This window comes from Rhinoderma darwinii, chromosome 3 (genome assembly GCF_050947455.1).
Source record: "Rhinoderma darwinii isolate aRhiDar2 chromosome 3, aRhiDar2.hap1, whole genome shotgun sequence".
Taxonomy (NCBI): domain Eukaryota; kingdom Metazoa; phylum Chordata; class Amphibia; order Anura; family Rhinodermatidae; genus Rhinoderma; species Rhinoderma darwinii.
In genome coordinates this window covers 281,866,026-281,878,912 of record NC_134689.1, presented here as the reverse complement: position 1 = coordinate 281,878,912, position 12,887 = coordinate 281,866,026, and the positions used below count along the sequence as shown (strand labels likewise).

General features: G+C 43.0%; 1 protein-coding gene across 1 annotated transcript in view; it reads right to left on the bottom strand.

Annotated features, from left to right (window-relative positions):
• MYO5C (myosin VC) overlaps positions 1-12,522 on the bottom strand; it is a 128,104-nt gene extending 115,582 nt beyond the window's left edge. The window contains exon 1 of the mRNA XM_075857991.1: positions 12,335-12,522. Coding sequence (XP_075714106.1) covers positions 12,335-12,361 — 27 coding nt within the window. The 5' untranslated portion in view covers positions 12,362-12,522. The remainder of the gene's footprint in view (positions 1-12,334) is intronic.
• Positions 12,523-12,887: the final 365 nt, after the last annotated feature.

Genomic DNA, 12,887 nt, shown 5'->3' with positions numbered 1-12,887 from the left:
CTTTTTTAATGATCCTGACACTTCGCTAACGTTTGTGTGTCATTTACAGCACATAGCGATCACGCTGGGCTGTCATTTACAGCGTAATCTCGCAAGATTACGCTTGCTGTGTTGTAAATGACACACAAACGTTAGCGAAGTGTCAGGATTTTGAATAGACATCACGTCCTGGTTGGCAGTGATGTCTATTAAGTCTCAGTACTCTTCAGTGACGTTAGTGTGTGTGTATGTGGCTGCACATAGTGATCTAATAAGAATACTATATGCCGTGTAAATGAATGGGGAGAAGTGTATGACGCTGATTGGTCAGCGTCATACACTTCTCTCCTCAACGCCCACTTGGTCAAAAAGTAAAACACGCCCAGTTGGTCATTAAGAAACTAATTAGCATAAATCTAATATAGGTCATAACTCAAAAATTATTGTTTTTCTAAATAATAAACACTGCTATAATCTACATTACATAATCTACATTACAGCGCCAATCACATCATGTACAATATAGGCCACTTATAATGTGGTGACAGAGCCTCTTTAATGTTAATGGGGCCTAACATGAACTTTAAAATATGTGGATATACTAGATATAATTGTATAATCTTAAAATACCTCCAAAATAAAATGTAGTATAAACTCAGGCAATTCATGCCAACAGCTGCCAAACAGGTTATTTTTTTTTCTCCTTTCAAGATCAGTGCATTTTCATACAATAAATTCAGAAAATCTTTATTGAACTTTGAATAGTATGTCCAGCTTTAAGTCAACGTAAACCTTTGAAGACTTTTTTTTTTCTTTTTCTAAAACAGTGTATTTTAGTGTTTAATGCAGCTTTGTAATTTGTTTTTATAAAAAATGTTTTACAGTTTTCAGCTACAGCTTCCTTGTAAATACATAGAAGCTGTATCTTGCGCTGAAACCCGAATCCGTCAGGTCAGCGGGACTGACGGCTACATGTTATCGACTACACTAAATACTAAAATTACCCTGTTTTAGTATTTAGAAAAAAAGTCTAGAAAGGTTTAGGGTCAATGCCCCCAATGCATATTACGTGCGGTTTTGCCGCCCGGATTTGCGTGCGGCAAATCCGCAGTGTAATACAGTGCCATCATAGTCAATGAGATAACAGGAAATTTCATGTACACGTTGTAGTATTTTTCAGACGGAAATGTTTTTTAGAATCTGCAGCATGTCAATTTATTTTGCGTTTCTGCTTGCGAATTGCGTTTCAAAACGTAAAAACCGCACTGAAAAACGCACAATTACCTCCTTTTTTTACCTGCTAATTTCCTGAATATTGCTGCGGTTTTGGTGCGTATTTTCCGCAGCAAAATAGGCAACGTGTGCATGTAGCCTAACAGGATTTAACTCTTTATATGGAATATATTATTGTACCAAAAAAATATTCTAATATAATATTATATAGTACCATGTATTTCAACAGATTATAAAGCTGTTACAGAACAGCCACGTCATGGTTAATTATAAGGTAAAGTAGAAAAACTGGAGTATCCAGATGTTAGTTTTATCATTTCTGTTGCTTATATAGCTCAAGCATATTTCACAGCGCTGTACACAGATTGTAATCAGATGCATGCAAATCAAATTTGGCAAAATCTACTTCACATTTTTTGTTGTAAAAACAAGTTTTTTTTTAGAAACTACAGCATTCCTTAAAGGGTATTACAAGAATCATCAATTCGCACCTATCCATAGGATAGGTGACAATTGTCTGGTTGTGTGGAACCCCACTGCTGGAACCCCAACCGATCGTGAGAATGGGTGTCTCGAACCCCCAGTTTCTCCTCACTGCTCGACCATTGAAAAGAGCGGCGGTCGATCATGCGCGCTGCCGCCCAATTTAAAGTCTATTGGAATGAAGGAAACAGCCGAGTACAGCGTCCGGCTGTTTCCGTCAGTCACGGAGCAGCGCACGCATGCTCGACTGCTGCTCCATTCAAACTAATCCTCACTGCAGCCAATGCAGGGAGAATCTAGAGGTTTAGGATTCTAGTCCTCATGATCAGTGGGAGTTACAGCAGTGGGTCACCTAGCAATCAGAAAATGATCACCTATCATGTGGACAGGTGATAATGTCGATATTAAGACAACCCCTTTAATATTGGTGATTTTTCTACCATTTATTAAAAGATGTGACTGATAGAAACACAGGAGGAGATATATCAAAGCTGGTGTACTTGTCCACATCAACCAATCAGGTTCAAGATCTCATTTTTCAGAGGCCCTTTGGAAAATGAAAGCAGCAACCTGAGTGGTTGCCATGGGCAACTGCTTCAATTTTCCTTTGCACCAGTTTAGATATATCTCCCTCTTATGTTCTACTGAAAACCACGGCGTTTTCAGCCACATTGTGTTTATCTTTTTTTTTTTTTCCAATTCTACTCACTACAATGTAACAGCTGGTTGCCATGGCAAAATTTTGCGGCCATCAAAAGGATACCAAAAAATGTGGTGAACCCACCTTAAATTCAAGCCACAATCCATATGGCGGATTTGTTGTGAATTTTTTCGCAGCAAAAGCTGTATGTGTCACGTGTGGATTTTCGTGCTGATTAACCGCAGATTTCACCACTTTTATATTGAAATTGCCAGAAACGTCAATATGATGTAACTAGTAACCACGGGACACTGCAAAAAAGAAAAATGGAGCTCGAGGTCCAAAGACAAAGTCCAAAAAATGGTCCAAACAAAATCAAAAGCAAAAGAGGTCCTCCACTCACATTCCACGAATACACCGCAATATCTTATCCACATGGCTGATACCAGAATCTTCAGCAGAATTTCTGTAAGCAAATTTGCACGGAAAATATGTAGCATTTCCGCTCCGTGGCTGTGCAGGTGGCCTATTTCTTTGCCTCACTATAAACTGCAGCTAAGCCGTTGCGTGTGCACATAGCCTATTGAGTGTGCATTATTGTGGATAAATAGGGGACCCATTCGTTTCTATGGCCACATGCACACGACTGTGGTTTTCATGGATCCATGCTGGAGACGGAAATCCGGACCACAATCTATATGGATACCCACACACCTGGCAGATTTTTGGTGAATTTTTCCACAGAAAAAGCTGCATGTGTAACATGTCGATTTTGGTGCTGGTTTACCCCAGATTTTACCACTTCTACATTGAAAATGGCAAAATCCACTGTGAATGTCTGTAACGGAATGAGCATGTTTAAAGAGAAACTTTCACCTGCCCATAACTGTGCAGCTGAGTGCACCATATAATAGTCACTGCTGCACAAACCGTGTGTCACCTAAATTATTTTTTTTCTATCCTCATCCGTTATTTAGATATCGGAGCCGTTATATTTGCCGTCCGATATGTAAATAGCCCCTGAACAGTTAATGGGGCGACTTATTTCTAAATGGCAGGGGGGGGCGTGTTACTTAATGCTCTGACACTGTGCAATCCGCTACGGACAGTGTGAGTGCGCCTTGTGCTGTGTGATCTCTCTCTCTCGAGATCACACAGTCTTGTCATTCTGCGGGGCACTTGCAGACTGTGTGATCTCAGGAAAGAGATCACACAGCAAAAGCCGCTCTGATACTGTCTGTAGCCGATTGGACAGTGTCAGAGCAATAAGTAATACGCCCCTGTTGCGGAAGTCATGGCTCAAAATATATTAGACTGAAAATTTAGACAAGTGTTTCAACCGACAGTCACTCCGGAAATGTATTCATCTCCAAATCATAGATTCTATCGATATATCGGAGAGAAGTAGAGACACAAACATTGCCTGTATGCTCAAAATACTCCTCTGAGGTTTATTGCCAAATTCAATTACAATAAAATTATTCAAAAGGGGTGTGTAGGCTTGAGGTTAACCAATCATTTACAATATGATAATAACTCCTCTGATTCAGCCAATATCATACAATGAGAATATTTCATATTGAGCCAATCACAGACATACAATACATTTCAAATTTAAAACTATAATTCTTCATTAGATGCTTACGTCTGGTTCCAGCTGTTCTATTTGGAATACAATAGCTTGTTCTTCTAACATGTGGAAGTTGTGAGGGAGTTATATTCACACACAAAAGGAATGTGTCTCTCTCACTACCTTCAGACTAGAACACACTATTATCTCACTCCCCTCATTCCCCCCCCCCCCTTTGAAAGAGCTGTTTAAATTTTGAGGTCACTATGCATCTTCTTACAACCAACCTCTCCTTCACAGCTAGGACACACATAACTAACTAAGAAACATACAATATCAGCATTAATATACTTGTCTTAAAGCAACAAATGGCTTTTATTCACAAAATGGATTCTTTAAGACACAAGAAATATATATATATTTCTTAAAACAGGGGGAGAAGGTCTTTGCAGGTGGAATAGAATCCGGCATTCTGCTTGATAATTCACAATGTAATTTAATACAGAGAATATAAGCACATTAACCATCCATCACACCCCCATGCCATTTTGAAATAAAGAAACGCCCCATTCACAGTTAGGGTATGTTCACACGGCCTATTTACGGACGTAAATCGGGCGTTATTGCCGCGAATTACGCCCGAAAATAGCGCCTCAATAGCGCTGACAAACATCTGCCCATTGAAAGCAATGGGCAGACGTTTGTCTGTTCACACGAGGCGTATATTTACGCGCCGCTGTCAAATGACGGCGCGTAAATAGACGCCCGCGTAGAAGAAGTGACCTGTCACTTCTTTGGCCGTAATTGGAGCCGCTATTCATTGACTCCAATGAATAGCAGCGCTAATTACGGCCGTAATTGACGCGGCGTTCAAGCGCCTGCACATGCCGGTACGGCTGAAATTACGGGGATGTTTTCAGGCTGAAACATCCCCGTAATTTCAGCCGTTACGGACCCCCGCCGTGTGAACATACCCTTACATAGTTACATAGTTACATAGTTAGTACGGCTGAAAAAAGACACATGTCCATCAAGTTCAACCAAGGGAAGGGAAAAGGGAAGGAAAAATTTCTACACATAGGAGCTAATATTTTTTTGTTCTAGGAAATTATCTAACCCTTTTTTAAAGCCATCTACTGTCCCTGCTGTGACCAGCTCCTGCGGTAGGCTATTCCATAGATTCACAGTTCTCACAGTAAAGAAGCCTTGTCGCCCCTGAAGCTTGAACCTTTTTTTCTCCAGACGGAGGGAGTGCCCCCTTGTTTTTTGAGGGGGTTTTACAAGGAACAGGATTTCACCATATTTTTTGTATGTGCCATTAATATATTTATATAAGTTAATCATGTCCCCCCTTAGTTGTCTTTTTTCAAGACTAAATAGGTTTAATTCTTTCAATCTTTCCTCATAACTTAAATTCTCCATGCCCCTTATTAGCTTCGTTGCTCTTCTTTGTATTTTTTCCAACTCCAGGGCATCCTTTCTATGAACTGGAGCCCAGAACTGGACTGCATATTCTAGATGAGGCCTCACTAATGCTTTGTAAAGTGGTAATATTACATCCCTGTCCCGCGAGTTCAGGAGGTTATTTACATATCGGATGCCAAATATAACGGCACCGATATCTAAATAACGATGGAGGATAGAGTTTTTGTGAGACAAGGTTTGTGCAGCAGTGCCCATAACATGGTGCACTCAGCTGCACAAGTATGGGGAGGTGAAAGGTTCTCGTTAAATCTTATCCAGATGGCTGGTACTAGAATTTTCAGCAGATTTTCTGTGTGCAAATCCGAACGGAAAATATGCATTTCCATTCCGTGTGCCGGGGGGCCTTTGTCACACTATAGATCTGCAGCTAAGCCATTACGTGTGCACATAGCCTAAGGCCTCAAGCACATGACCGTGGCTTTCACGGATCCTTGCTGGCGCCACAAATCTAGACCGAAAGAACTCAGGACAAGTCATTTTACGGTCCAGATTTGCGGCTTCACTAAATTGGTGAAATCATTTCTTTTTGTTGTGGATCTGTAAATACTGATCACACACAGTAGACTGCGCTATTGATTCCGTCCAAACCTACAGAACCCTGTCACAACGGTGACAGACGGAAAACATTAGCTAGGATTCCGTCACCATTGAGTTCAATGGTGAGGGAAACGAAAGCTGAGGTTTCCGTTTGACTTTCCGCTGAGGGGTTAACCCGACGGAAACCTCCGACTGAACCCCTCAGTGGAAACTAACGCTGATGTGAACACACTCTTAAGCGTTTCTATTCTATTCTAACATAAGCCAGGGGCTGATTCGCCCTGAAGGCAAGTTAGGTGTAGTGAGTAAATGCCTTTTTTTATGTATGCTCTGAGGTGTATTTTGGGGGCTGATCCATACTGGGAAAAGCTTCATTCAAAAGTGGCATGGGGCTTCGCACTATCTAACTACACCTCTGGCAAATGCCTATTGAGCGCATCATTTAAGGGGTTAAATGGCTGTTATTTGGGGTTTATCTGATTCCAGCTATAACATCTGGAGCCCAGCTGTCAATCACAGCTCTGCTCTTACAGGCATGGCTCTTGCGTCTGCGCCATCATCTGGATGTATTATTACCTCCTATTGCGGTTAGTGGATAGTAAAAGTGGCAAAAACTGCACGTGTGAACCCGGCCTAATGGCTTATTTGTTTCATGTACTCGCTTTGCTACGAGGTTTCGTTAATGTGCAACTAGAAGCAGGTAACAATGGCAGATCACCCACCAGTCTGCAGAACTGCATCCGACTCCAGTACTTCTGCATTGTGGATCTCTCAGCAATACAACGCAGGTATTGCTATCTCTTATTTGTAAAGTAGGGGGCTATAAAGTGGGCACAGGGGAATGGGGACGGGGGTCTTACATAAATTAGAGCTGCTGCCGTCCAGCTAGTAATAATAATCTAGTGGGCGGGTTTGTTGGTGATGAATAATGTATTAACAAGCTTCCTTGCTCTAATGGACACAAGAATAACGTGCACAGAGAACAAAACTGAGGCAAGTTTAACACATTTTTGTGCAATTTTTTTGTATTCAAATTTTAACAGATTGAAAAATTCATGCCAAAATGATTTCCACTTGAAAGGATATATTCCCACATTGTGGTCAAATTGTGGATTTTTGCAAAAATCGTTGCGTTAAGGCCTCGTTTACACAAGTGTGATATACGTCCGTGCGACGCGCGTGCTTTTCACGCGTGTCGTACGGACCTATGTAAGTCTATGGGGGCATGCAGACAGTCCGTGAGTTTTGCGCAGCGTGAGTCCGCTGAAAAAAACTCACGACATGTCCTATATTTGTGCACTGTTCGCGCATCACGCACCCATTGAAGTCAATGGGTGCGTGAAAATCACGCAGGTCACACAGAAGCACTTCCGTGCGAACAGCGTGATTCGCGCAACAGCTGTCAAACTCTGAATGTAAACAGAAAAGCACCACGTGCTTTTCTGTTTACAAACATCCAAACGGAGTGTCATAATGATGGCGGCTGCGCGAAAATCTCGCAGCCGCGCATCATACGCTGATGACACACGGAGCTGTTAAATGCCTTTTGCACACGCAAAACGCCGCTTTTTTGCGTGCGCAAAACGCACACGCTCGTGTAAACCAGGCCTAAAAGTGATATGACCACAATTGTGTGAATAGATCTTAACATCTGTTGGAAAAGGAAAAAAACAAACGACATTTGCCCAAAAAATTGGTAAAGAAAAACAGATTCTTCTGTAATGGTTCTTATCAGTTACCCCCCTTTGGCGTATGTTCTTACAGGTCGGATATGCAGCGTAATCGCAGAACATTCCGCAACTATCGTCATTTGTTGCAGAATTTTAACTCAATGGGGACGTTTTGCATCAAATGCGCAGGTTATAATCCGCACCGCAGGTCAATTTATGCACGGATTTTGTTCCTGATTTTTTTCTGCGGCAAAAAACTCTGTGTGAACAAGGCCCTAAAGTAACATCTGGCTGCAGTGTTTTTAGCCTAAAAAAACACTGTGAAAAACACCAAAGAAAATCATATTAAAAAAAAATGGAGCAAGTGAAGTGTGAATCCAGATTTAAAAATATGTTCACTTGTGGAGATTTTTAAGTGTTTTTTGCTGTGGTTTTTCTTTAAAAAAATAAATAAAACTATTTTCCTGTGTTTTTTGTTTGTTTTCTTTTACAAAATAATGTCCAAAAAAATGCTGCGAAAATGCGACGTGTGAACATACTCAGAAGCTGTGTGGACAGAGCCTGCATGGTGATAGACCGAGTCTGTACAGTGCCATACGGCTACATACTACAGTACATTCACTTCAATGAAGGTGAGCTGCAATACCAGACACAACCCATAGACAGGCCTGGAACTATTTCACGGCACGTGATTACGGGCACTGCCGGCCACGGACTGTCATCCATATTTGCGTACCGTGCTCCCATTATAAAGTATGGGAGCACGGTCCGTAAAATAAAAAAATAGGACATGTCCTATTTTTTATGAAAGGTTTCTACGGCATGGGCACCTTCTCGTAAATATACGGAAAGGTGTCCGACGGCCATAGAAATGAATGGGTCCGTAATTACGGACGAAATCTACGGTCTCGTGCATTGGGCCTAATCTCCTACAACCCCTTTAATGCGTATCTGTCATTTTGTGCCCTTTCTACAGTTCATAGGATCACTGAAAGAATACCATGGACTCATATTTATGAAGTGTTACCCCCGCCCCTCATGCCAGTAATTGACAGGCTGCTGTGAAAACGGGCATACACAGCAGCCTTCTTAGTCACCTCAGAGAGGGACGGGAGAGAAATTTCTGCAACAAAAACTGCCCCGTATGAATTCACCCTTAGGGCATGTTCAGACGTGGCGGAATTGCTGTTGAATTCCTCTGCGGACAGTCCGAAGTGAAAATCTGCTGCAGACGTTTTTTCCATTGTTTTCTATACCTCTCTTTAGGAAACTTAGTTCAGACATTACGGAAAATTACAGTGCAGTATTTAGGCTGCGGTGCAGAATTTTCATTCCGCAGCATGCATGTCTGCCAGCGGAGAAGCAACAGGCTTAGGCCGGATTCACACGAGCGTGTGCGTTTTGCGTGTGTTGCAGTTCCGTGTGTCATCAGGGTTTGGTGCGTGGCTGCGTGATTTTCACGCATATGCCATCCTTATGACACGCTGTTTAGAAAAATAAATGAAGGAAGTGCTTTAATTTTTTCCTTAATTTCTTTATCTATTGTTGCGCGAATCACGCACGACACACGGAAGTGCTTCCGTGTGCCGTATGCGATTTTCACGCACCCTTTGACTTGAATAGGTGCGTGATGCGCGAAAAACGGCCAAGTATAGGACATGTCGTGAGTTTTACGCAGCGGACATACGTTGCATGAAAATCACGGACTGTCTGAACGGCCCCATTGACTAACATAGCTCCGTGCGACGCACGTCATTTTCACGCGCGTATCACGGACTTTAAGCACGTTCGTGTAAATAAGGCCTTAGGACCCATGCACACGACCGTAAGAAATCTCCGTAATTGCGGACCGTAATACGGTCCGCAGTTACAGAACTGCACCGGTTCTATTGGCTATGCACACCTTTCCGTGTTCCTACTCACGGACCGTGATTACGGGCACGGCCGCGTGCATGAGGCCTTACACTGCAGATTTCTGCCTTTGCAATGCAGAGGCTGAAATCTGCGGCTTGTCTGCTGTGATATCCACAACGTCTGAATTACCTGTCAAATATGCGAATGTTGCTGCAGATTCGTTGCATACTTGCCGTGAATTCGCAGAAAAATTCCGCCACGTCTGAACATGCCCTTAGGCCGGGTTCCCACGTAGCGTAAATGCTGCGAAATTTCTGCAACGGAATTCTGTGCAGAAATTCCTTAGCATTTACAGTAGCAGCAAAGTGGATGAGATTTTGAAAATCTCATGCCCACGTTGCGGAAAGAAAAAGCAGAGAAAACATTAATAAATTGACCTGCAATGCGGAATTTCAATCCGCAACATGTCAATTTATGCTGCATTTTCGTTGCTTCAGGCAGGGTTGCCACGGGACAGATAAGCTGCATAAAAATCACGCAGCGTATCCAAACTGGAATCCAAAGTATATTCTGTCCAAAAACCATACCACATTGTGGTGCGTTTTCTCGGACAGAATTTCCGTTGTTATGGCGATGCATCCCTCCTGTGCAGTCCGGCCTGGCCTCAGCTCCAGCTGCCTGTAATCAGTGTGAGGAGGCTCTCACATACAATTGGACAGCGCTGGCGAGGCAAGGGAACCATCAGTTCCCTTCCCCGCCATTTGGCGCAATTCTTGTGATGCAGGTAGTGGTATTACGTCCCTGAGTCGTTCTGCTGGAGTAGACAAAAGAGACCGGGCCTGCATCACTGGAGGATGACGTGAGAACGGGGACATGTGAGTGTGACACTATCTACATCTGTGGCACTATCTACATGGGCACTGTGTGGCACTATCTACATGGGCACTGTGTGGCACTATCTACATGGGCACTGTGTTGCACTTTCTACAGAGGGCATCGTGGCACTATCTACAGAGGGCATCGTGGCACTATCTACAGAGGGCAGGGTATGGCACTATCTATAGAGGGCATCGTGGCACTAGCTACGCTGGTTTTTACGCTAAGAGTGGTGGTCAGCACACATCCACTAGCCTAGCCCTTTATATTAGAGCTTGTAATATAAGGGGCTAGGCTGGCAGATACATGCTGACCAATACTCGTAGCGTGAAAACCAGAGAGTAGTGGGAGCACGGCGAAAATAACTTGGTTAAAAAATATGCATTTGGAAACCCCCTTTAAAAATCCTCTTGCCTCTAAGTAGCTGTCTAAAATCTCCTTGTAGACCATGGCCCTAGAGATTTTAGTTTAAAGAGGCTCTGTCACCAGATTCTCTAATCCCTATCTCCTATTGCATGTGATCGGCGCTGCAATGTAGATAACAGTAACGTTTTGTTTTTTTAAAAACTTTCATTTTTGGCCAAGTTATGAGCTATTTTATATATATATGCAAATGAGCTTTGAAATGGACAACTGGGCGTGTATTGTTTTTAACTGGGCGTGTTTGCGTGTATGATGCTGACGAATCAGTGACCAGTCAGCATCATACACTCATCTCCATTCATTTACACAGCACATAGTGTTCTTACTAGAACGATGTGCAGCCACATACACAAGTGTCCTGATAATGATTACACATGAAATCCAGCCTGGACGTCATGTGTACTCAGAATCCTGACACTTCTGACTCTTTTCTGTGAGATTTCCAGAAAGGGAAAAGAAATCTAGTTTACCTCGTAATCTCGCGAGATTACGCGTGGCTTGCTGGAATCTCACAGAAAAGAGTCAGAAGTATCAGGATTCTGAGTACACATGACGTCCAGGCTGGATTTCATGTGTAATCATTATCAGGACACTTGTGTATGTGGCTGCACATCGTTCTAGTAAGAACACTATGCTGCTTGTAAATGAATGGAGATGAGTGTATGACGCTGACTGGTCACTGATTGGTCAGCGTCATACACGTAAACACGCCCAGTTAAAAACACAATACACACCCAGTTGGACATAACGAAATAAAAACGCCCAGTTGTCCATTTTAAATCTCATTTGCATATATATAAAATAGCTCATAACTTGGCCAAAAATTAACGTTTTTAAAAAACAAAACGTTACTGTTATCTACATTGCAGCGCCGATCACATGCAATAGCAGATAGGGATTAGAGAATCTGGTGACAGAGCCTCTTTAAGTCAAATTTATTAAGTGAATGGAGTTAAAAAGGTGCAAATCTACACTACACCTGCTCATAGATGATTTTTTGTCTGTTTGAGGTCAAAATGTGCCAATTTTTTTTAAAGAGATGTGTGCCTTTTAATAAATTTGCCGCAAAACACTCCAACTACCTCCTTTGCTTTGACTGGCAGTAAATTTGGGCCATTACGTTTATGGAGGGGGTTGTGGGAAGGATCCAGCAGGGGCTTCTACCCGCCGGAGATTACTTTTACAGATGGCCATAGTGACTCTAACAAGACGGTGAATGCTGCAAGTGGTGGGACTGACAAGCCATGCGTCTGCGGTGACATTAGGATCCTCTAAATATGCCTATAGATTCGGAGTGGTGCAAACACTATATATCCCAGTGCTATACCTCTCCGACATATTCCTCAGGGATGTACAGAGATTGTACACACTCAAAAACATTCAATACTGAATTGTGTGTATATATATATATGTGTCTATGGTCACCTGGAGAACGACCTGCAGTGACAACACGACCTCCAGCAGACGCCCAGCTCTGGGATCAGTCACTTCGCACAGGCCACTGTCCCTTCAAGGAACTTTACGTCTCATAGTCAGTCACCGGCTGGAAGAAAGTCACGACAACTAAAGCAGAAGGGACGTTACCTGTGTGTAGAGCTCAGCCAACGCCATGGTGACCGATGAGAGGGGGTCGCGTCCGCTCTCACCGCCGTTCTGCTTCGTGGTATTGATGGTGTAGTGAACCGGAGGGTCTGCCCAGTGCGCGTCCACGACCCCGCTAACCTGTAGCTGACAGCCGTGAGCGCGCCTCCCCTGTCCCGACACCTGAGCGGGTGTGGCGGCCCCGGCTGGGATGACTGTACAGTCACCGCTCGGCAGCAAGGCACCTGCTTAAAGGGACCTGCACAGCAGCCCTGCACCTGCGGTTATGGAGCCGGGCTCTAGAAGCTTCGGCTTGCCACACATAGTGGTTATTAACTACAGGGGACATACCTTATCATTTTATACCAGTCATGGAACTAGAGAATTCATGTTGCCTAAGGCAGCAATCATACATGCGGTTTTTAAGGCAGTTTATTTGTGATAAAACCAGGAGTGAATACAAAAAAGAAGGCAACGTATAAAGGAAAGACTGGCAGGTCTCTCTTTTGAATCCACTCCTATGTTTAGCTAAAAAAAAAAAAACTGCATTAAAACC